The sequence below is a fragment of the Lonchura striata genome, chromosome 5 (genome assembly GCF_046129695.1).
Source record: "Lonchura striata isolate bLonStr1 chromosome 5, bLonStr1.mat, whole genome shotgun sequence".
Taxonomy (NCBI): domain Eukaryota; kingdom Metazoa; phylum Chordata; class Aves; order Passeriformes; family Estrildidae; genus Lonchura; species Lonchura striata.
Window position 1 is genome coordinate 8,171,853 of NC_134607.1, and position 26,132 is coordinate 8,197,984.

General features: G+C 39.1%; 1 protein-coding gene across 13 annotated transcripts in view; it reads right to left on the reverse strand.

Moving 5' to 3' along the window:
* Window positions 1-10,397: 10,397 nt before the first annotated feature.
* Window positions 10,398-26,132, reverse strand: part of PLEKHA5 (pleckstrin homology domain containing A5) — a 165,681-nt gene continuing 149,946 nt past the window's right edge. For 11 of the 13 annotated variants that reach the window (XM_077783260.1, XM_021535136.3, XM_021535139.3 and 8 more), the window contains 7 exons: window positions 25,848-25,963; window positions 23,707-23,916; window positions 19,819-19,977; window positions 18,518-18,639; window positions 17,582-17,727; window positions 16,386-16,490; window positions 10,398-13,360 (listed from right to left, as the gene is read on the reverse strand). In XM_077783260.1, the coding sequence (XP_077639386.1) occupies window positions 16,396-16,490; window positions 17,582-17,727; window positions 18,518-18,639; window positions 19,819-19,977; window positions 23,707-23,916; window positions 25,848-25,963 (848 nt within the window). In that variant the 3' untranslated portion in view covers window positions 10,398-13,360; window positions 16,386-16,395. The remainder of the gene's footprint in view (window positions 13,361-16,385; window positions 16,491-17,581; window positions 17,728-18,517; window positions 18,640-19,818; window positions 19,978-23,706; window positions 23,917-25,847; window positions 25,964-26,132) is intronic. The other 2 variants (XM_021535133.3, XM_021535134.3) reach the window with 2 other exon arrangements.

The window sequence follows — 26,132 nt, forward strand, 5'->3', positions numbered from 1 at the left end:
AAACTGTTGGGAAAGTTTTTCAAGTGCAAAATTTAAATAACTGATGCAATATATCACACGAGCAAGTAAAACAGTGATATATGTGGGATTGTACAAGCAAATAGAGTATCTTTTCTCTGTCATCAGTATTGTCAATATTTTTATTTATGACTAAAAAATCTCCATAAATTATCAGAAATACTTTCTTTTCCTCCCAAAGTATCCTAAAGCTCCTTGTGTACATTTTCTTTTTGGCACAGTTTGCTCTTTTTCAGTAAAGGCAGCCAAAATTCTTAAGTCTTGGAAGAATCAACATCCTTAAATGCTGTAATTTAGATTAATTTTAGCCAGAGATAATTAAAATATTTGCTTCCAGATTACAGAGTCTTTAGATGCTGTTAATTTGGGGAATTGGTTTTCTCAACATTCTTATGCAAAACAGAGCTGGATTCCAGCTTTAAATGAAGGTGTGTGCCTGGGCACATGTAGAGGGTTGTCACCAGGATGTCCATTCTGCAGGTCACTTGCTGCAGAACCTCACAGTAAAACCAGGGGAGGCCATCCCAACTGAGGGGGCAATTCTGCAGAAGCACACTAGGCAGTAAATCCCATTTTTTTCCCTAAAAATATGGCTACGAAGTCAAGAGCAGAGGCTTTTTTTACACACATGGAAATTGTTTTCAAAAGCCATAAAAGTAATCAAGATCTTGCATGTTGCAAAACCGGTGTGTAACCATTACAACCAAACAGAAATGCATAATTAATTGAATGCTAATTAAATACAAATCACAGCTTGGAAAGAGTACAAGTTTACAACAGCTTTTCTGTGTTCTAGAATTTCTTTAAAACTCCCCTTCTTCAGCTTGTGGTAACTCCCCTTCTTCAGTTTGTGGTTGTAAGAAGAATATGGGTTTTTCCATATAATAGTTTTAGATTTCTTTAAATTAATGTTTCATAAAATTTAAATGAAAATCCCCTTGCAGAAATCCAGTTATAAAGTTTATGTGCTTTCCCCCCCCCCCCCCCCCCTCTTTTCTTGACAGAATCTCCTGTTGTTCCAAGATCAAACTCTTGTGAGCACATGTCCTTCCAAACAACATTCTCAGCTTCCCAGAACATGCTGTGGTGGGCCCAGCAAGGGGCCCTGAAGATAATTAAGGGAGTGGAGCATGTCAGATGAGGAGCAGCTGAGAGAGCTGGGACTGTTCAGCCCAGAAAGTGAAGGCTCAGGGGGATCTTATCAAGGTATGAATATCTGAGAGGGGAAGTAAAGAAGATGGAGCCAGACTTTGTGGTGTCTGCTAAGAGTCAATGGTCACTAACTGAGATGTAGAACATTAATCCTATTTAAATGTAAGAAGAAACTTTTTCACTTCCAAACAGTGGGAAAGATTGCCCAGAGAGGTTGTGGCATCGCTGTTTGTGAAGTTATTCAAACCACATCTGGACATGGTCCTGAGCAGCCTGTTCCAGCTGCTGCTGCTTGGAGCAGGGAGCTTGGACTCTAGGATCTCCTGAGGTGCCTTCCAAACTTACCTTTTGGTGATTCTGTAAAATTGATATTATATTATTCCCATGTTACAAATATTATTCCCATCTTACACAGAGACACAGGCTTTGCTAAATCTGCAAAACCAGTATTTTTCTGGGTTCCCAAATATCACCATACACCCTGGCCTTGCTCCAGCCTGACGTGGGGATGAAAATCATAATTCACACCACTCCTGCCTTACAGCATGCTTTGTAAAGATGGGAAGGGAGTCCTGGTTGGGAGCCAGGACTGAATGGGGCTGTGTGACTGGGACCAAGCCCCGAGTCCCTGCAGGCAGGTTTGGATGCAGTCTGAATGGCTCCATTCAGAATTCCCAAACTGGCCAAATTTAGGCTCCTGCTATGTCCCATGAGATTAGAAATGACAAGCAAGTGAGAGGACGTGTTTTCCATGATTGCCAGATATCTTGACAGGCTAGAGACTTAAGGGAGAGAGGTTATCCTTAAGAGAGGCATTTATCACACACTCTGGCCAGCCTTGGGCAAGACACTGTCTTAGAAAAAAAATCCAGATTTCCCAAAACCTTAAGAGCTGGACAATTCATCTTCTCTCCCTGCTGCTCTGCTTATGTTACAAGAAAAATTCATGAAATGTGAAGTTTATCAAACAGCTAGATATATACAGAATTAATTTATCTAAATAGAATTTATTATTTGGTAGGCCTGAGCACAAACAAACACATGAATTTCAGAAAAGTTCAGAATCGCATCCAAAGATGTGAATTGCCATTATTAGGGCATTCACTGAACTGAGAAGTCATACTCAGATTTATCAAAACTAATTTAACAATTACAAAACCAGCAGGATGACTTCATTGTCATTTGCCACCAATGACAAATGTTTATTACAGATAGTGTATTTGTCTTCTGAGCCATTAAAACCCCGTTTGCTATTCATAATCCTCAAACCTTTCCTGTAAGATGAAGGATCCATCATGTTCACAGAAAATAAGCCAAGCCTGTAGAAGTGCAGCACCCCTCCCTATTCTCAATCAATCAAATCTTGAGAGAGAGAGGGGGAGACTGATGAGAACAACCTACTTTTCTGTGCGTGGCATTCACTGAATGTGAAAAGGGGTTTCAGCAGGACTGAGAAAGTAGCTGTTGTCATGACAGCACTGGGAAGCCCAGGGACTGAAAAGATCTTCATCAGCTCACTGCAGCAATGCTGTGCCAAAGGAACAGTGCTGCCTATCTGCAGGCTGACAACAGAGCCAGGGGAATGCCTGCTTGTCAAACCTCCGTGGTTTTACTCTGCAAACTTCCCCACTCCTGGCCTCCGAAGCTGCAATACAACTGCAATCTGGCAAAAATGGATCTCTCCCACCCCGCTCCTTCCCCCTCAGTACTCCCCACGCTTTCTGTTTCTCTCTTTGGCTTAACAAGGACAGCACACAGCCTTCTTGCACTCCCTTTTGCCACAAAAATGTGACGTGGAAGGCAGCAGTAGCCTGTAAAAAACCCAATCAAACACCAGCTCATTCTGCAGTCCAGCTCCGTTGATGTAATGAGTGCCACTCCTGCATCCTCAGTGCAAGGGGCAGTGTGTCTGTGTGCTCTGGTGCTCCCCTGGCAGCTCTGGGGCAAGAGCCTGAGGATTTCTGTGGCAGGGTCTGCTCCTTGGGGTCATACCCTTGGCAAGGGTGGAATGTTTCCTGCTCAGCTCTGGCCACTCCAAGTCAATGCATTGCTTTCACACTGTTAGGCATCCTGCTGTCTGTGCTCACTGTAATCACCACAAGCACCAGTTTTGGGAGAGCTGTTCCATTCCCAGTGGAGTTTTATTTTACAGAAATTACTAAAAATGGTTGCTGCATAGGTGAGAGCCTCATAATTTAGACAAGAAAAGAGAAAGTAAGGTCTTTTTGGTGGTGCACGTATTGATAGAGTTCATTTGAAGCATTGGGAAATGAGAACATCTGGAAACTTGTTTAATGCCCTCACTGGTTATCACTGATGGAATGAAAACTGAGATTGAGTGCTTTACACCCAGTCTTGCGACAGCCACCTTTATTGCAAACTAAATGCTCAGAGATAGGTGCCCTCATAGGAATTTTACAGGCTTTGTCTGAAACTTTGGGGTCTCTGGTATTGATTGCAAAATTCACATTGACCTCAGTGGGGCCAGACTATCAAACTCATCTTGAGAGCTGCGGAACGAAGGAGTTTGGAGGAACCCGCAGGAAATCCTGATATCCTGATATTATTGATGGCTGCTAGGAGGTGGTAACTTGGCCCCTACTGCACCGGAGAGCCTAAGTTGCACTGTATTCAGAATTTCACCCTCTATCAGTCAGAATTTCAATAGTTCAGAGGTCCACTCTCTTAGGAAGCCTGGAATATGTGGCAGAAATGGGAAATGTAGATCCTAAATTAGCTCAATGCCCCGATGGTGTGCCCTGTGGATGCACTGCATGTCCTCTGATAGGCAAAGCAGCGATTCTCCTCTCCTAAATTCTATTCCCAGCTCAGCTGCTCCCAGATTTTCCAAACAGCTGACTGCATAGGAGTGGGCAAAGCATTTTTGCATGTTGCTGTGCAGAAATTTATGCATCTTGGTTAGGATATGGTTAAGAGAGTCTCTTTCCCAGGACTGCTCTGAGGTGCAGTTTTGTCTTTGAAGCCTTCCAGTGAAAGCTGCTGTTAAACCCACACATGGAGTGTTCTAAATGGGGATGGGCCTGACTTTTAATGACCTGATGCTTTTGAGTCTATAGTCAGTCTTTTAAAACTGGGGGTTTTTTCAGTCAAGGTGAACATTATGTGCTTGATGATTTTTGCCTAGTGACAGACGCAACCAAATTCAAGAAACAAATACTATCCTAACAAATACTATCCTATTTTCTAGGCAGATCAGTGCCCCAAAACAACCTCATATAATACTGAAGTTATAGTAGGAAAAGGGGCCCTATATATTCTTGGCAAGCTGTTGCTATAGAGGCATACTGTCAGCAGCAGCTTGGCTTTATATTGCATTTAAGTGGATAATTTATCAGAACCATCATCTTTGCAGTTGAATTTCTGTCTGGGTTTGGCAATGCTAAGCATTTGTTTCATCTCGGTGAAAAGTGGATTCAGCTATTTAGAGCCTGGAAAATAGAGAAACTTTTCAGAGCAAGGTGAAAAATAGCTGATTTTAAATGTGGTCAATCTTATAGTCCATGCCTATATGTCTTCACATAAAACTGGGGTCTCTTAAATTGAGGAAGCTATTTGATTTAGGTTGTGCTAGTGCGTAAGAGGTACAACAAAGAGGGATGTATTATAAAGTGTAACTCAGGCACTGAAAGCATTAAGGTATCAGCTCTGCAGAGAGCCATGACCTACTTCTGCCTTGTTTTCTTCCAAGGAAAATCCTTTGGCACCACTTCAGGACGTGGTTTCTGTTCTTTCTGCTATCTTGATGACCTGATCTTACACAAAAGTGCCTCAGACACATCGCAGTTTCTCAAGCCCAAGTTTCATGTAGAGAGGAAGCAAAGCAGCCAATTTAAAATGGGACTTTACAAGAAAAAACCCCAAACATTCTCCTCACCATCCTCAGTAAAACATAAATTAAGTGCTGGACCAATGTCCATGAACCAGTTGTATTTCAGATTTTTTATAACAGTACATATTTTGGAGGCCTTCTGGATATTAATATAGTCAGATTTTGGAACTTTCTTATATTGCAGTAAGTGATCTCAGTCCACCACCTGCACTGCACTATGGTAACTTCTTTTGCAACACTGCATGCATATTCTTTTCCATTACATGCAGCATATTCTCATCAGCTGATGTTCTACAGTAAAACCCCAACAGCTCAGTTTACATCATGCTTAACAAAGTATGACAAAATAAATGCTGGTTTAAAAGCCGTATAAATATTGAAACATGAAGCATTGTAAAGTTACTCCCCTCCTCCCTTATCTAATTATACTGTTAATAAGCAACATGCAGAATTTCATCTGAGATGTTGGAACCACAAGAGATCAGATTCTCACACAAATTCTCTCCTGTATCATAATGGTTGCAGTGTGAGCGTGTTTAACTTTAAATCATGCAATCTATTTACCTGAAACCAAAAAGGCTGTTCCCATCTGGGCTCAGATCTGCTGCATCAACACTAATTCTGTTGCCCTGGTTATATGCAACTGCAGGTTAGGCCAAGAACATATTTTCTCTGTTTTGCAGTAATTTGTCTTGCAGTTCCAGTGTAATACCATTATCCCCTTTTTATCTTTAATTGTTGCTGTGCACCATTAATCAGCAACATCACGATACTTAAAAGCCACTTTGTCTTTCCATTTGGTGAAGCAACCCCATTCTATGGGCAAAGGAAGGCTCTGAGATGTGGCTGCAACCTTGCAAAGAAACCTGTTTATGCAAAGTCCTATCAAGAACTTCTTTCATTTAGGTTAAAGGATCAAGTCCTTAACATTTGAAAATACACAATAAACACACAACACTGCATCACAGAGTAGGAAGGTTAATAAAAATACAGCCTGGCATTAACATTAAAAAGGCTCTAAATTTTTTCTTCACAGGTAATTAGTTCACACAAAGAAATAATCTCCTTTCTTATCCTGGAAACACATGCATAAAACAGCTCCGATAACATCATTTACATACAGGTTGCTGCTTCCGCATGTTAATGTCTGGCAGTGAAAAGTTCAGGCGAGTTTGTAATCCCCGATTTCCTGCGCGTGCTCAGCACCCAGATTCCCAGAAGGAAGGGAAAGGGATACTAAATATTCCTGAGATGACAGGTCAACTGCAGCCCGCCACATCTGGGCAGCTTGCACAGTTACAGACTTTCCTAGAGCACGGGGTCTGAGAAATGCCCAGGCACTCCTGGACATTTTTTGTTTTTAAATTAACTTGGTATTTGTTCATTTGTCAGTCACTTCTGGCCGTGGCCATCACCCTAAGCCGCTTGTGCTGCCGCCACTTGCTTTGTCCGCCGCGCTCCATCGCGTGGTACTGGGAGCAATCTGCATTCCCATTTAAAGCACTATCATGTCACCCATCAGCGATCGCTGGCTTTCATCCCCTAAAACCCCCATACAAAGGCAACCACGCTGTGAGCACAAAGGGCCAGGCACAGGGGGGAAGGCAGGGAAGCTGCAGTGGGAATGCAGCGGCAGCAGCTGCAGCCGGGCTAACTTTGTTCTCCCGGGATCCTTCTGGGTGAGCTCTTGAACTTGGACTGATAACACCCGTGCCCTTCATCCCCTGCTTCCCCTCCTAACACAACTTATCTGCCCAGGGCAGGCGCTGGAAGGAAGCTTGGCCGCTTCTGCATCCAGGCCAACAGGTAATGACGGTGTTTTTCCAGCCGTGCCTAGGGCCAGCTGCAGGAGAAAGGGAGGGCTGCGGAGGGAAAGCCTCCTCCTGCAGGGTTACTGATGGCCAGCTGCACTTTATCCAAAACACCAATCCAGCCTGAAAATCTACAGCTCCTCCAGCACTTGTTGGAGGAAGCCAACCATTCAAGTGAACAGCAATCTGGTTTGCTGCGTTCAAAGGCACAGGTACAGCACCCATGGGTTTGGGAACCGCCTAGAGAGTCTGCAGGGCTAAAGCTTTAACAAGGATTCACTCTCGCACGCTGGCATCCTCTTAAGAGTTTGGAGCCATCAGCTGTAGAGATCTTAGACTTCACATACCGCCTCTGATTAATCGCCTGAAAATGTTGTGAAAGTCAGGGCCTCTGTCTGCAGGTGAAATAACTGCAGTGCTCCAGCCTGGGAACAGCCAGCCAGGGGAGGATGGATGGGAAGCACTCCTGTGAAATAGGCACGGCTCAAAGCAAGGCTTTAGAGTCCCACTTTTTACAAACATGACCCAGCTGTGCTCCTTGGGGTCCACGAGATTTTAATGAGGCAAAAATGATCAAAATGTCATGACCTCTGTTCTCCCTTGTCCTAAAATCTGGATGATGGAAATGAAATGGAGCTTAGCTAGGTTATATTTAGCTGATCACACAAAATGGAATAGCTTTAAGATCATGAAATAAAAGTTTTACAATAAAAAGCTGTGAGGTCAGAGTAGTTATACCTCCAAATCAGCTTATATAAGCAAGTGTGGTTTTCCCAGGTTGTAATCCATGAATACTAACCAATTCCTCTTCACTAAGGCAATCTCCTAAATGGCTGAGGCTGGTTGGTTAATTTGTAACTGCTACCTTGTAAGTACTGGTCAGGATTTCACACATTATCCAGGCACTTTGTCTTTATTAAAAATATTTATTATTTGTAGGCACAATATACTAGAAGCAGTAGTTACAAAAAATTATGGGTCTGTTGGCACATGCCATGAAAACAGCCAGGAATGTTATTCAAAGGTGATTTTGGTTTCCAGGCAATTTCCCTGCTCACAAAATGACACCTCTAGCTGGACCTGACTCCTACAAACTGGCTTCCTTGCAGTACCAGCCCTTGCACGTGCAAACTCTCTGAGACATTCTCCAGGTAGCCAAAAACCAAACACAAAATAGCATCAGGTAACATTCATCAGAAAGTTCAGCTGTCTTTTGTCCCCTCTGTCTAGATATGACCATTTCAGTGTATAAAGAGAGTAAACCCAAGAGCCATTAACAGCTGTTTCCTAGACTGGTGGATGAGCATACTAAAAAAAGAAAAAGAAAAAAAATAATTCGTGTTCAAAGCTAAAACATCTGAAACATGTTCTTACTGACTTGGGAAATTACCAAGAAGAAAGTTGCACAGTATGAAGCACTCAACTTACATGTGTAATCAGTGTCAAGACTCACCAGAAATTCACACTGTAAAGAGGTGATTTATGAGCTGAGTTGCTGAATTTTTGCACTCTTTTTTCCCCTCTCAATTGCTTTGAAATGTACTGTCAATTAATGACAAATTTCTCAAATAAATTCTTAGGTATTTGTTTATATACCTACTCATTATTTTATTTCCAGTAAGGTGACTATTACTTAGAAAAAAGTTTTTTTCTAAATAGAATCCATTGCTGAAAATAAAGATTTACATGCAAGTTACTGGAGAATCTTGGGTGTCTCTCATTACATGCTTTGACTCAATCTTTCAGGACAATAAGCACCTGCAGATTTTCACCTCTCTAAAAAAGAAACTGATTGCCTGGGTTCAGCTGCTCATGTAGGGACAGACAGCTGGGGTGCAGATAAGGCAGTTTGCCTCCATAAGGAATGCAGAATACTTTACACATTGGGCTGTAATGGATTTAAAGATGCAGAAGGGAGTCCAGTACAGCACCAGTCACTTCACTGTGACACAGCCCAGATAACAACAGATGAGGATGAGGTACCTTCCTGAAAGTTTTCACTGAGCAAACTTCGAGGCTGTAAGTAAATCTTCCTTGCTCTACATATACAGTTAAACATGCAGAGCCCGTTTTTTTCTTTCTTTTTTTAAACAGTACTCATTTCACCTTAAAAGAGCAAGAGGGCGTTTCCATTTTTAGCCTGAAATACTTTGAAGTATTCCCGTTCCACAGAACAGGGATCTGGATAGTATTTGACAAAGAGAAAAAATTAATTCCTTATTTTCATTTTGGTTTCAGTAATAAAGAAGTTAATGATCCCACATCTGGTTTTGTCCAGATATACTCTACAGCAGCCCACTCAAAGCAGCACTGTTTTACTTTTATCCCAAACAGAACCTAATCCAGCCTAAATAAGTGTTCAACACATCCCTAGCCAGACTGCCACATGAGGCAATTAGTAACCCCTATGCTGATGTCACTTACCCAGAGCTGCAATTAAGAATTGCTTGCAGCTTCACCACAGCAGCCAGATAATATTTAGACAGACCTTAAAAACATTTTCTTTGGCATACCACAGAATGAAGAAACACCACAAAAAAACCCCCAGAATCTTCATTCCACAAGTAACATTTGAGTGCTGACACATCTGGAACAGCTGGGTAAGAAGCTGTGCTTGTCAAGCCCAGAAAGCAGCTGCTTTAAACCTTCATTTTGGGTCAGGCATTTGTTTGCAGCCACCAGTATATTCTGTTTTATTTTGTAGCAGTTTCTTCAGTGTTCCCATATGGACAAGCCAAACAGCTCTTAGGATATACCAGCAACCATATATAATGTTCTTTAGAAGAAATGAAGGCCAGATGTTGCTTTGTTATCTCCACGTGCATCCTTAAAAAAGTTAGATTAAGTTGTTTCAGATATATTATCAATTCCAGGTACCAGCAATTTGCTTATAGGCTGTTTAAATGTCAACTTTCTAAAGGACAGAAAAGAACATTTTAACTTAGGATTCAAACTGATGTAAGATTACACTACCCTAGAATAACTTCAGAAAATAATTATAGCACAATCCAGGATCACAGGGACAAAACAGTACTGTGTAGAGAAGACATGATGAGCCATTTCCGAGATCTGAATGATTATTACTTATGGTTTATTAGAAAAGGAAAAAAATAAACCCCCTCCACCTTATCTTTAAAATGTAAAGTTTGAGGTAAGATTATCCAACAGCACCACTGATTAAAGGTTTTCTATGCTGCTGCTTTGCTCACCCAGGGTACAACTTAATCCACTAGTCTAAGTCTTAGAGAATTTAATAAATCTATTACTGACAGAGTAATTCATTAATGTTTTCATGTATGCACTCCAGTGGATCCAATGGAGTGGATAAGAATTCTGTCACAGACTGTCCAATTAATGTGATTTAGATTGAAATGTGCAAATATTTTTTCTGATTTCCTGAAAATAGAACCTTATTGGACTCACTTTAGATGCATATTTCTGAGGAAATGTGAAGACTACTTTTTCCACATCAGTGATAACATAAACAAGGCTTGGGTTTCAGCTGCCTGGTGAGGTCTTTCCCTTTGAGCCAGTCCATAACATACAAAAACTGCCAAGACACCAACTGTAACTTTTTCAGTAATGTCACTTTATTAAGGGACTTTAAAGATTCACATTCTCTAGTAGCCTTGGAACAATGCAAATGGTGAACAAAAGACAAAAATAGATGTAATTGGTTCTGAAAAGCATGAACATCTGTAGAGAATGTGTTGCTTTATTCTTAAGGGCTCTTGCTTTTAAAAAAAAAAGCACGTTCCATATATAGAAGTGTCAGTGCAATAGCCAATAAAGCATCAGTCAGAAATATAAAAATATCCTAAGATACAAACTTAAAATAGATGTTTGAAGGCTGACTGTATCAGTATTCTGATATTTCTATATCTCAGGAGTACGATCACTGGGATGAGTTATTCTGATGAGGTAAGAAACAGTAGATGCTCTGTGATAACACAAAGCCATACATTTATTTTTTTTTTCCATAAGACAAAAAAATAGAGCACCCAATGAAACTCCAAGTCTTTGCAGCCTTTGCCCACAGGAAGAGAAATGATAGTCTATGATCATTACTATATTCCTGCATCATTCACCTTTGCTGTCTTTGCCAACAGTTCAGCAAAACTTGCTCATTCTTCCCCTCTTCCCCATCTCAGCTCCATTATAAACTGCATGTTCCTTGCAGATATACCAAACCAACAACTGTTTTAGACACAGGCAACATCTAAAAATGTCCAAAAATCACTTAGTCATTCTTTCCTTTATTGGTTGCAATTCTTTTCTTGGCAGCAAGGGCTGAAAGAGATTGCAAAACTTGACAGCAAACAGATCTCTCTAAAAGGGTTAGGGAGAGAACAGGGTGTGTCTATTTACTCTGCCTCAGGTGTTCCACTGATGCCACTGAACTTAAGCCTTGGTTGGTTGTGCAATAAAATCACATTCTTTTTCCTTGCTCTGTCTTTTGCATGGAAGGATGCACTAATTTGGTGCTGCTGTTCCAAAAAAAAAGATGTTGATGTGGCAACTTTTCAGCTCCATGCTGTATGCCTGCATCATCATTCATCTTTCCTTCAGGCACCTCTTCCACTGTAACCCCTCCAGGCTCTGCTGCTGAATTCTGGCCCCTATTTTTTTTACTCTGCAGAGAAAATGGCAGGACAACAGGTAGCCAGACAACATACTCTGTATCTTTGTGGCAAAGAGCACCAGGAAGAACAGGCAGCAGAACTGGGAGTGCCAGAAGAATCTAACAAACACAAACTCTGACTTGGGGAGAGGGGCAATGGTAAAGTAATTTCAAACTGTGAGACAGTATCAGCCACTCCTCTGTGGAAAAGCACAATTAATTATATAGCTTCTAGAACAGTAATATTAACTCGATCAGGATATGATTTGTACGATAAAAAAAAACCAAACAGGAGCTGGCAGCTGCCTTCCTGTGAAACTTGCCTTACCACTTATGGCACACACATGCACTCAAGCACACAGCAGTTGCCTGAACCTGCAAAAGATTCTTTAGCTTTACATCCTGGGACTCAAAAGCTTTCTGTGAAATGTTTTTGTTTCTCTTAATTCTTTTCTAACCCTCTTTTGTCTCAGGCAAAATCAGGCAGCTGTGCGAGATGTAACAGCAAAGCTGGTAACATCTGTAGTGTGACAACACTTGACAGATTATTTCAGGTTTTCTTTCAGTTTCTGGAAGATGCTATGCAGATGCCAAAGCCTCCAGGAATCCTCACACTTCTCTCCTTAACCCCACTGAACTTGGCAATCAGCGTTTGCAAATATTGAATTACTGCCCAACACACCCCACTAAGACAGGCTATTACCTCCCATGTAAACAGGCAGGGAATGGAGGAGCAGAATGACTAAGTGATTATTCCAGTATCACAACACAAGTCTGGGAGAGCCAGGAGCTGAACCTGTATTTCTTGCATCTCATTCTCAGGTTGTCTGTTTTGTTCTGTGTTGCAGCCTTAATTCTTTCCCGAAGAGGAAGACTGGGATCTCTTAAGAGTCTGTCACTGTTACTCTGGTTGACAGGTGATGTTGCCAATGGGGGAGGAATTGTTGCATTCCCCACATCAAAACGTGGAACACAGTGTGACATCTGTTTGCTGGAAGAAATACTAATCATACAAGTCCTTAAGAACATCAACATTTATTTAATATGATATAAAAGAAATGGGATATGAACATTCGTATCTGAACAATAAGTGGCTTCTTATACTTACATCGTATGTGCTCATTGTATAATATATACACAATGAACATAATTACATTTGTACACAAACTAAGTACTGGATTGAAAACCTGCTTATTGCTGTACACACCCCAACCCCATGAAGGAAAAGCCCAGTACCTCAAAATACCTACACTCCATTTTAGTCAAGAGAAAGGAACCACTAACATTAATGTCTATGTTGACAGAAGAGTGGCAGTAACTGCTGACATTGCAACCTGACCAAGAAATCATTACAGCAGAAACAGGACATCTCTTACTAAGCAATAATAAAAATGGCACATTTTAAATATATCTATATGTATATATATATATATATATATAAATTTTACAAATAAATTTGTTAAAACAATAAACTGTAATGTTTAAAAAGTGTAAAACAAGGTTTAGTGGTGATATGTAAAATTAACTGAGTTATGCATCTAAAAGAAGCAAAAAAAGTGAACTTATATTATCCATCATTAAAAGAACATTAAATTCTGAAGAAGAGCAAATGAAGTTCTGACTGTAGACTGCACATTAAAAAGAGCCTTTGTTTTATGTGCACAGAAATCGTAGCAGCAAGCTGGTATCAGGAGAACAATCTGAAGGTTGTTGAGTGTACATGTGGGCCATTTAAAGCTCTCTTGGAATAAACATTTTCCAGGAAGTGATAAAATGATGCTCTGTGGCCGAAAGCATCAGAACTATGAATTTCATAGATTTAAAATATACTGTACAATATCTTCTCGTATTTTCAAAGTCAGGTCCATACATCTCAGGCATGAATTGTTTCAACAGAAGCCATTAGTGCTGAAAGACAGACACAGATTAAGTTACTTTATTTTAGCAACAGAATATCATCTAAAGAACTCAGGGGATTAAACACAGCAAAGAACTCTTGACCTCAATGTAGCAATGTAGGTGTAGAACATAATAAAATAGCTCAGAAATCAATTGTTCCAAAATCTGTTTTCCTGATGAATAATACTGCTGTCAAGATATTTCAACAGAAACAAAGCCAAGCCAAGATTTTTTTTTTCAAATTTACACCACTTGGAATGAAAGTCTGTTTACTCTGAGAGTTTTATCCTGTTACACATGGTCACCTCCAAATGCTCTTCACCTAAAACTAATAATAATAGCGAAGATCCTAAATAGTCTTAGAAATGCAAGGCACATTTTGAAGAAGGATGCAGAATTTTTGAGTTGCTACACTGCAGTGGCAGTGTAGCTCAAATGGTCTACCCAGAGCTTGCTGTATTGTAGCAATTAACTTTTAACAGTTCATTGGTACAAATGTTCCTGAGCTTTGAACCCAGGTGCTGTATAGAATTTCATTATCCCCCCCATTACTCAGTGCAAATGAAATGCTTAAAATCTAACAGGGTTAGTGGTACACACAAGAGACTTGTCTCTGCAAAATAAGGACTGTGACAAAAAAGGAGCTTTGTGTTAAGGGGTTTCTCCTTAGTCCTACAATATCCTGTGCCAACAATTTCCTATGGCAAACTCCCCCGGCATTGTGCCAAGAGTATCATTTTTCTAATTGACTGTAAAAGCAAAATACAGGTATTACCTCTTCCTTCCCTGAAATTCACTGTACATTTTCCAGATGTTGCCTGAAAAATTTGTTTGCATATGACCAGGGCTGATCCTACGGCCTGGAAGTTCCCTTTGCCACTTAAGACTTCATGAAAATGAGGGATGCTGCATTCCTGTGTGTTAAAATATGGGCCAAAATCCTTCAGCAAATCACTGGAATACTGGAATCACAGCCCTAGAAGGCAGAGGGCAGTAAATACTGCAGGCAAGCACTGTGTTCCATCCATCTCCTCTGTATGCTAAGTCCAGTTCATGGAATAAATTTATTTTGGAAGTTCAAGGAAACAACCAACAGAGGCATCGAATGCAGCAATGCAGAATGTAGGTGCCACAGTTAAGAGCTTTCCCCAACTGAATCCAAACACTGAACAGCCACAGGGGATGTGTCTGAAGTTCTGGAACCCTTTCTCCATCAGGGTGAGTGTCATGGTTTGACACTGGCACAAGGCAAGTGCAAGCAGAGATTCAGACTGACAAGTGCCATTCCAGATGGACCTTTCTGCCATAAGCAATTAAAGCCTCTTTAGGGGCTTTTGAGGGTAGAGCTGTCCTGAACGCAGAAATGCTTCACCTTCATAACTGGCTGTGGGGATACACCTCACCAAAGGTGGGGGCAAGCCTTTCCCTCTTCATTTCTCTTTATTTAGCATAAATCCTAAAGGAAATTAATTTGCTGATTTGATCTTCTGAGCTGAGAGCAGCTTAATGCAATTGGTGATAGATTTCTGGTTGCTACCCTCTTCCTGACAGATGCCCTGTGCCTACAGAGAAAATCCAGCAGTGCAGTTTCACTTTCATTACTGACCCAAACCTCAACTGGTGGGGGAATGTTTGTCCTATTTAAAAAGGAGATGCATGGTAAATGTGGGTAAATCTATATATTTATATATAAATATAATTGATGTATATATATCTATAAATATATACATTTATTTATAAAAATATTCATTTATATTTATACAGTGAGCCTAAAAAGCATTAACACAAATCAATATTGCCAGAAGGAAAGTCCCACTCAATTTTATGAAAATAGTTCTGAAATAAACATTTTGAATAAAAGTACAAAAATTCAAGCTAAATCTAATCATGACAGACCACACCCATCAGGAAGGCAGGAGCAGTGTCAGGACTGAATGTGAAGATGGCATTTTCCACTTTCTCAAAAGGAGAAAATATTTTAATAATATATTAATAATTTTCATTTTTTTTTTCTTTTTAAGGAGTATAAATAATTACTTGCCCTTATTTGCTATTAGAAAGGTCTCTGTGATGACTAGTAAGTCTAATTTTGCTAAAATGAAACCTTGGCAATTGAGACTGAGACAGTAAATTTTTAAAAAAATGCATTTTCACATCTCCTCATACTGAATGACTGAAAATATCTCAGTTTTAAACTGTTCTTGATTTTAAAGCTTTCTCAAGTTACATTTGCTATGACTTTTAACATTGCCATTGAAGCAAAGCTCATTCTTTTAGCAGAAAGCTTATTTAAACAGACACTTCCTGACAACAAAGAAACGTGGATTGATTTAAATGTTGGTAAAGTGCTGAAGCATTCCCACTGATATCCTACTAATTTGTTAAGCACTTGCCCAAACAAACACACACTTTATATTTCCACTGCCATTCACTAAGTGGGTACACCACAGGCAGAAAATGTAAATCTAGCCTAACTCGTACTTTCTAACTTGATTTCTAGAAACCATCACCCACTATGGCAGGAAAGACCAGCTGTGTAGGGCTTTCTCTATAGAAAGAAAGAAAGAAAAAATTTTTTAAGTGTTTGTTTCTATGTCTTAAGCCATGAATTCTTCAGGCCATTAGCCCATTCCCTCCTGTGCACCACTAAGCTCTGGTTGCCCATTTTGCCCATGGCTGAAGCATCAGGACTCATCTGCACCTGTCCAGTGATGCTCGTGCCTTAACTCCCTGTTTTGGAACAGCTCAGGCTGTTAGTTCCAAGGGCTATTACCCTGCCAGTTGTGAAGAACATGCCTGATAAACCAATTAGCCCTTGAAAAACCAATTAGCCCTTTCTCTTTGTAGCTGGACAGAGAATGCACTCCTTGCAAGCAAATCAATGTACAAATTTATTTGTGTTCTGGCTAATTTGTATTCAACACTGCAGGTAACTCTGTCTTGCTGAGTATCAGATGTTTCTCACAAAAATAACAGCACACAAACAACCTGGAAGAATATTAGGAAGGGGAGAGGTGGGAAAGAAAGCACGTACTTCTCTGTGACTATACACACATGAAATGGGATCCTTCTGTGAGCTGTGTCTGTGTGGATGGAGCTGGTGACAAGGACGATTCTGGTGAGGAAGGCAAACTTTTCACTGCGAGTCATACAGCAAAAGAAATAAGAATACAAGTTATAGGAGCCATAATAAAGATTAGCTTGGAAAGGCACCATTTCGAGCCACAGCAAATATAAGCAGAAACAAATGAAAGCTACACAAGTAAAGGCTTACAATCTGATCAGCACAAAAAGCACAGCTTCAAGGGAGAGCATAGCTGATCCTTAATCAGGTTTAGAAATAAATAGCAGAACAGCAAACACAGGAATGCTGATGTTTTATGTTGCCAAGAAAGAGAGGAAAAAAAAAGAGTAAAATTTAAGCAGTTGGGATAGGCCCAGACCCACCTTCATATCCCAGCTCAGATTAACTAAGCTCTTTCATTCTGCTGAGCAGTGCAAAATGTACATACAAGTTCTGGTTTTGATTAGCAAGTCACAGAAAGGATTGCTGACTGCAATCACCTTTTATATCCATAAGTTGAACCATTTGGCTTACTTAACCATTCCCATCAGCAAACATCCTAATAATGTATTGAATTCTATCTTCTTCCTTCTTCCTTCTCCCCTTTTCTTTCCTTCTTTGCACACAGTTGTGCTTTATTCCACTCTTCTTGCAAAATAGTCCTCTCCACCAGTCATTGTGGTGGTTTTTCTGTTTTCTTCTTCCTTCTTACTCCTCAAAATGTGGCTAAAATGGGCTCCTATACTTGCTAGTTTAAAACATTGGAAATTCTCAATAATTCCACAACTCTGGGCATATCTAAGGTCACTCAGCAGCAGGGAGTAATAGTAAAAAGTCTACACATACCCAGGGCTGAGATGAAAAAGGAAGGATTTGCTCCAACCAACAACTACAGTATTACTCAATTTCTGGCAACAGTTATTTAAATCCCTGAATTAGCAACTATAAAAGCTATATTAAAACCTCAGAAAAATGGAGTTTCTGTAGCTGCCCACTGGGAAACTATTTTTCTGTACATTATAAAACTGTACACTTCACATGTAGACTAGCTCAGCATTTTCAATTCACAAGGGTTTCAGAGCATCAAAAGACACAATCAAAATGCAATAAAGAAGCTTTACATATGTAGCAGGTAAGTTGTGCTTCAGTCAAACTCTTTTCCATACCTGCTGCTGCCTGATTTCCTTTTGAAGACTGTGCTGCAAATTCAAATGAAGACACAATCCCTTCTTGTTCTTGAACACTGAGTATTTCACTTTCTTCTGAGCTGCTTTTGGGTTTGTGGTTTGCAACTGTGGTCACACTCTGCAAGCTGTGTAAAAGAAGCACAGCATTTAGGACCTGCTCTAACTTAATTTCAGGTGTTAACCACTAATATAGGAGCTATAATTTAATTTTCTCCTGTTAATAGAAAAAAAGTTGCAACTTGCAAGTCTGGGCAGCATAAAATAAGCAGGCATTTTGAAACCCTTCTACTTTGTGTAGTCACACTTTTAAAAAAGCACCTGGGATTTAATTCCTTTCTGCACTCCTGCAGTTTCCTACTGCTGAAGGGTCCTGTGACAAAGTTATGACCTAATGTGAGAGCTCACTTAGGACCTGCAGTGCAATTTACACCAAAGCTATGAATTGTGAGAGAGAAATATCCAAGATATAATATCCCTCTAATTCTGCAATGCTGCAAAGCAGTGAGGTAAAAAAATAAAGCAGGAGATGTAGAATAAGATGCTTTCTTTGCTCCTAAATTAATCAGCAATAAAGAGCATGCTATGGAAGCACCAGCAGGAGTGTTCATAATAAATTGATACAAAGCTTGAACTGACATTCTTAAACACATTTGGGAGGCCAAGACAAGGAATGTGAATGCATTCTGTTTATAACAGGGACAACACTTGAAAATAAACATTGCTTCACCCACCAAGTCATCAACTCTGACTGAATCCTGCAGCAGTCGAGCCTCTCACTGGATTTTCCTATACTAAACCCCTCAAAACCATATAAATAAACCTTTTCAGTATTTATGGCAATTGCTTGGTCCATTCAGCTAATAAATACAGACTGCAAGTTTAAAATAGCCTCTGAACATCTTGTTTGGTTTTTACCTTATATCACCATCATGTGTTTCTTCCAATTTATTTTTCTTTTCTGTTTTCTCTTCATTACCCCCTTCTTTTGAGTCAGATACAACATGTGCATCTGATAAAAGATCATCAGTTTTTGACAGCTATAAAAAAATTGAAATCATGAAACAAAAAGCTGTAACACACACTAAGTGGCAGATAAGAAATACAGTACCAGGAAGCAGTTTTATTAACAGACAAATTTTGCCATCATGTATACTTAGTAACTCAGAATTACATAACTTAAGAAATTTTTATCAATACCATGCAGGTTAATAGAGTTATCCTAAAACTTATACCAGAGGCCAGGGGCAGGGTTTGCCTTAATAACTTCCAGAACTTATCTGAACTCTTTGGATTGCAGCCTGCCTGTTTTTTCATGCTATCCCTCTCTTCACAATGCCAAAAAAAACCTCCAGATGCTTCCATATTTTGTTGATAAGACTGAATGCTGCTCCTAAAGTCTGATTACATATAAACAATTTGAGTGTATTACTTAATTTTCCTTTTGAAATATTTGCATATTTAACAAAGCAACAGTCTCTTAATAAGGAAGTGTTTCTAATGGATAACAACAGAAATTATTTGATTTTATACTATTCTCCATCAGATATATATATTTAAAAACCTAAATATAAAATAGGAAAACAAAAGGATAATTAACTGAGGAATATGGATATAGAAGAAGGCAAAAAAACCTCTACATAGTACTTTAAAAAAATATTAAACTATAAACAGGATATGATTATGCAGAAGTAACTCTAGTAATCCATTCTTCACAGTCAGTCTGGTTTTGCTAAGTGTTAAGGGCACTTTAGTACCAAGGTAATTCCCTGCCAAGTGTACTTCAAACTATTTCAAGGCAGGAATCAAAGTAGTGAAAAATACCTAATAGTACAGGTACTGCCTACTTGCATGTGTAAATTGTTGTGTCAGCTTTATTCTGCTTTCTATAAACCATTTGATGCACCACAGACAACCAAACAAAAATTCAGGGACATTAAATGGCTGTCAAAAATTCCACTGGGGTAGCCTAAGCAATGAATATGGCAATGATTATTATTATTTAAAGATCACACACAAGAAAATTCAATGTCTCAACTACAGACAGATGCTATTGAATTTTGTGATTCTCTATGGAATATTTTATTTTCAACAAGAAGTCTTACTCTTCCAAGCAAAAGGAACTGGCACACTTTCCCATCCTGTGGTGCATGTATCTCAAAATAGTTTGTTACTGCAAGACAAGCTGATGAACAGTTTAATAAGGAGTAGTTCTATACCTCTTTAGCAAAACTGGAATTATGTTCTTGATCTCCATTATTTTTGAGTTGTGCTATTTCTTCTCCAGGACTTCCATTGTTTTGTTTCAAATTATTTTCTCTGCTGGTGCTCTCTAACTCCTTCATGTTACCAGATACTGCATCATCCTTTTTCCGATTCTGAGGAATAAAATTGGTACACAGACATACCGTTACAAAAGTTATCACAGTCTCAGTTCTGAGCCTTCTGCTGCCCTCTGACTGATTAAAAAAAAATACTTGAATAAACCTTAAGCATAGATTGCCATAAGGAAAATGGAAATCATTAAGGACTCAGAATTTTCTCAATTTTGTACCATTCAAAACAGTTCAGCCTAACATTTCTTTGTCTGCAAGATTATTGTACTGCCCCACCTTCCTTTCCAGCCTCTCAATGTCACCCTTATCATCTGAAATTTTATTCATATTTAGTTCAGTCACAAATCAGCATTCTTACCTGCATTCATAAGCACTGCTCTTTTTATAAAATAGCCTTTTCTGGTTTAAGAACAAAAATCGATAAAAATCTGCTTTCAGCACAGAATTCTCAGTGCACCTGCATGCACTTCCTCCAATTATCTTGGGTATCCTCCAAGCCTGTGGTGTGAAATGATTTAATAGAGGACAACACAGTATCTGATAATGGCAAAGGATATTAATTATTTCTTAAAAAAAAAAAAAATAAATCCACTGCGCAGAGAAGTTGTTAAGAAAATTTTGAGGAAAGATGGTTGAGGTGACTTAAGATTGTGAACTGTGAACATGATATTAGCAGGCCTGAAGGGAAGCTCATCTGAGAACTGGAGCTGAGAAAAATAGGAGCCATGGAGGCAGTAAATCTCAAAGCTGAACTCCTGTGATCTAACACATGCACCCTATTAAGAGGAAATTCCCCCTAAGTCAGTTCATAAATCAGTGTCTCTGCTCTCCTGAATTGAAGTATGCACCCTTTATCATCTGCTCATCCCAACAACAGTTGTGAAGCAACTTCCTTTTGGATTATGGTAATCACTTCAAAATTACACAGCAGGCCATTTATAAAATCCTTTTCTTAAATAACCAAACCACAGTTGAAAAGACTTCCAGCAGTTAATGCCACTGCACCATTTTTCTAAAAATCAATAGACATAAAAATGATGCTTTTAGAAATAAAAGCTATTACTCGGCATAATACCTCATCCTGGGGCTTTCAGCCAAATAGCATTCTGGAAGAATTAAAGTTATAATAGCAAAAGTGACTTTGTAAAGTGGACTATTAGCTAAATATTAAATTCAGAGATCTTCTCACTTACTCTATAAATTTCTTACCATCCAGAGAGGCCTGATTTCTCAGAGAAGACTGAGGAACATGGTGCAATGAACAGAATTACTCTGAGTTCTGGCCCAGATTTGGCCCCACTCTGCTACCCAGGTGTGACACACAGGACTGCAGCTCCCTCACCCTGAGGTATAGAATTCTATCACAGGGAAGAGCAAAGCTTAAACTTTTCTTTTCAGTAAAAATTACTGAACAAAACATCTGCAAAGCTTTGCTTGGCATGATGTCTTCTTGAGAAAGGCAGTGTTAATCACAGAAATATTTGTAGGAACTCCCTTCACATATAGCATTCCTGATGTCAGCCCAAATGCAGATGCTGTATTGCAAAGGCTAAATTGGAATTCAGAGTCTTCTGGGGATGCAAAGCTCTTGATGAAAAAATAACTTTTGTATAGCTCTGTAGCAGCTTATCCTGCTGAGAGGGAAAAAAAAATAACCCAAAATGCAAAGCTGAAACATCTTTGGAAATGCCTGATTTCCTGACACTGCAATATATTTAATCTGCTTTTGGAAAATCAGATGTTTAAATGCCTACAAAACAAATCCAAACAAAAAGACAAAAAAAAAAAAACCCAAAAAAAAGGCATTTCTGTACCAGTAGAAAAGCAAATAATTAAAAAAGCCAGTAAACAGTGTGGTCTGAAGAAAGAAGTATTCCAGAAGATTAAAAACCCAAAGACATCAAAAACCAACCAAAAATCAAGTCCATTAAGCTACTGGAAAAGAAAACTAATTTGTTTCGTTTTGGCTTTTGGGGTTTTGTTTGTTTGGGGCATTTTTAGATATATATTCAGAATAATATTTCCTGGTTAATGACAAGGACTTACATCTTCCTCTCCTCTCCCCATCCTTTACCCATGAATAAACTTTTTAGGCAAATAAAGAAGTATGAGTGTAAACAAAAGCATGGGTTCTATTTCAATGTATTTATGGGCTCAAACACCACAGCAGAAGAGCACCACTGAGGAGCTCTGATCATAAATATACATTCCTGCCTAAAAATATTACATATGCTGGAATACGTTACAGGGTAGAAAAGTCAGCACTGAGTCCATTTCAACATCAATGGAGTCACGATTCTCCCTGATCTTGTATTTAGTCACAAACCTTAAAATTTCACCTTGTTTGCTAAATTTGACCAAAACACTCTGCCCTGTTCGCAAACACTACCATGCATAATCAAATGGACGTGGATTTGAGCTGTTTGTTTCCCAAAAAGGCAAAGAAGTGGCTCCTACCATTAAGTGTAAGCACAAAGGCTGTCCTTTTGAGTCAATTAGCCTCCAATCAACTCCTTTGATTTTTAACTGAACACACTTTGATCACTGTGGGACCCACCTGTGCCAGCTTGAGTGGATTATCCCTGACATGGGACAAGCTCTGGGAGGGAGGCTGCTCTGAAACACCAATAATATTGAGTCCTTTCCTCTACTCCCTCAGACAAGCTTGTTGGTGCCTTGTGAGGAATGGATTTGTAAGAAGTTCTCAGGGGTGGACAGAAGGCCCACGCCGTATGCAAAGTTTGACACAAGAAATGCTGACTTAGAAATGGCATGGAATAGGACAGATATTGTTGGGAGAGAAATGGAACTAGAAACAAGTTTCAAAAGATGGCCTTACAAATAAGACTGGATACTTTGGAAAAATAGAACTGTGAAAGATGCATTGTGGTAGGACCTACAAGGGCTAGTTTTAGATGATTGGCTTTAAGGCATCTACAGCATGGCATGGTGTGGCAAGAACATTTCTCTCCCTCCCAGGATTTTTCATAGAGGTGCACCGAGAGAAAGAAAGAGAAAACAATTTATATTTCTGTTCCTTGTTTTTCCCATGTGGAATGTGTTTGGAGAATTGTTTACCTGGAGTGATTGCTTGATTGGGTCTGGTGAGGATTGTTTGAGCCTGATGGCCAATCCAACCCACCTGTGGCAGGACTATCGGGAGAGGGTCACAAGTTGTGGGAGAGATAGAGTCAGAGAAAGTTGTATGTAGTTTTAGTATCCTCCTTTTATATAGTATATTAAGGTATTTTAGCATAGTTATAATAACAAAATAATTCAGCCTTCTGAATTGAGTCAGACATCGTCACTTCTTCCCATTGGATTCGCCTGCATTTACAATAGCATGGCAAAAAGCTGATAGCCAAGAAACACTTAAAATGTATTGTAATTAGGAAATAGTTGGCTTCTGATTGTGATGGCATGAATTATAACATCTCTATTGTCTCACCCTTCTTGTGAGACTGAAAATGGAATAAAAGCTTTTCAAACACCTCTCAGTTGCCCCATCTCTGGGGCAAAAGGGTATTCCCAGACAAACTGGTGTTCCTGTGTCAAGAACAGATAACTTGGCTAAACTGTCCGACCTGTCGGAAAGCCCTGAGTTCAGTTCTGTAAAGTGCTGCTGTTTGTTTCCCAAAAAGGCAAAGAAGTGGCTCCTACCATTAGGTGTAAGCACAAAGGCTGTCCTTTTGAGTCTGTGACTCCACAATTAGCCTCCAATCAACTCCTTTGGTTTTTAACTGGACACACTTTGATCACTGTGGGACCCACCTGTGCCAGCTTGAGCGGATTATCCCTGGCATGGGACAAGCTCTGGGATGGAGACTGCTCTGAAACACCAATAATATTGAGTCCTTTCCTCTTCTCCCTCAGACAAGCTTGTTGGTGCCTCTTTATTCTTTCCATCTGTTCCTCCACAGTCATTCGAGGCCGTGAGCCTTCTGCAAGGCACAGCTGCTCCACTGCACTCCGTGGTCTTTCCTTAAATGGAAGAGGAAAAAAAAAAGAATATATATATATATGTATGTGTTTCAACAAAAACTAAAGATTTCAGACTGGTAACTTACCAGAAGAGATCACCTAATGATTTAGTAAAGAGCAGAAAAATAGTAGGCAAATATAGACCTCCTATGTATGTGAAAAAAAACTGTACAAAACCCAATTATCAATAAACAAACGCCAAAATTCAAAATAAAAGGAAGGAATAAATTGCTCTTCTGAACAGTAACACTACCATCACCAACAATAAACATCAGGAGAATGGGTAGATGCTCTCAAAGCCACCCTCTCAAGCTGAAACAATTTACCAGAGATTATAAAACTGGGAAACACAAGATACTTGACTGAGACAGAAACATAATTGAAATTTAATGATCCAGGACATTTACACCAGTTGATCTAATAGTAATTTCTGCCTTTTTATTTCAAGAAAAACTACAGCTGGGCATCATTTAACTGCAAGTGTGGGCTGAAACAAATTTATTACCACTTAAAAATCTGTAATTCTAAGCATTATATTTTTCCCAAAATAACACCCATTTACCTACTCTCTTATTGAAATTCACTGGTTTTCAGGCAGATTTGTACTTTTTATGACAGATAAAAATGGCTTCAAGCTAATCAGCTGCATTCAGTACATTTCCAGGAATTTATTTCAATTATGAAAAGTTGTATTCTTTCTCTAGTCAACATCCTGGGAGTTTCTCTCTCCTCTCCCAGGCTTCTCACAACTTCTCCTCTATTTGTGCTGCAACTATGGCAAAAGTTTTCCTCTCTTTTGCATGAACTACATGTAAATGTGTGTCTTTAACCCAGAGACTACAGAGCTGACCAATCTGAAATTCTGGGCTTATTACCTGCATACTGCTTATTACATCCTTATTTCATGGCTGCTATTTCCCAAATTGTTTTAGCATTGAAATAAATAAAAGCCTGTGTTTGTTTTAAAGAGGCTGTTCAACTGCCAAACACAAGTGTTTCAAAGATGCTTCACATGCTTTCAACTCAAGCCTGAACTTCAGAAGATCAGCAGATTTATCATTTACCATTTAGCTCTTGCCCAGTTTGGGGGTCTCCATGCAGTTTAACATGAACAGCATTTATAATTTTATTATTCTTTCTATAGCTGTCTCTGTTAGAATTTTGGATGTTCAGAATTTTAGACTTCTCTTGTCTTTAGGTATAGAACTTTAAGAAAAAGGTCACTGCATTTGACTTGAGGTTGTGGAGAAAGTTCCTAAAATTGAATGATAGAACTGAGGTTACAAATGTGTAGTTTAAATCAAAGTTTAAATCCACTAAAACCATATAGTGGAAAATGTAGAATTTAAAGTTTTAGAATACAGTAATACATATAAAGCTAAGGATTGAAGTTTTAAGGTATTAGTCAGTCTTTTTTGTTCACCTTCTTTACTTTTTTCTTTATGGTTTTAAGGGGGATTTTGCAATTAGACAGAAAAGTCTGCGTTGTAGGACACAAGTGATTAGCTATTGAGTTAAAAGTAAAAATAATTTAAGTGTCATTTCTTATATTAAGTAGTTCTTTTAAAGACTTTGTAGAGATAAATACAGAGCCATTTTGTAGTTTGATTAGTAAAATGTTGTAGAACTCACAGCTTGTAAGATTGCAATATAGATAAGAATAAACATCTGAGCCTGAACATAAAACACCATCTCAAGTGCTTTCATACCCAACCCTGACCCATGCAAAAAACCCCAAAAGAATCCAACTAGCATAATTAATTACCTATATAGTTGCTTAATCTAGTATATAATGCTTCTGTAACAGTGATTTTTATTTATTTCTTTCATTATATTCTTTTTTAAAGATCGTGAAAATAACTTCAACTTTTGGAGTAACTACCAAACTTAAAAATGAACACATCCAATGCTCAAATGTCATTTTAAAGTACCGTTCTTAGATCTATCTTCTTATTCTTCCTCAAAGTGACATAGGATGCTATTGTTGAGGATTCTGGCGTTGGGGATTTGGTTCTGGGTGGTACAACTCCCACAGGGAAATGTGAGCCTGCAAAACAGCAAAGCAACATACTGAGTGCTGTATAAAGCACTGACAAAACTGCTGATTTGTTTTCTAGACAAGAGACACTGTCAGCCTTGGGAACTCTTCTCCAAAAGGCAGATTCAGAAAGTGGTGCTCAGAGTTGATGGGTGCACATATTGAAAGTCCAGCCAGC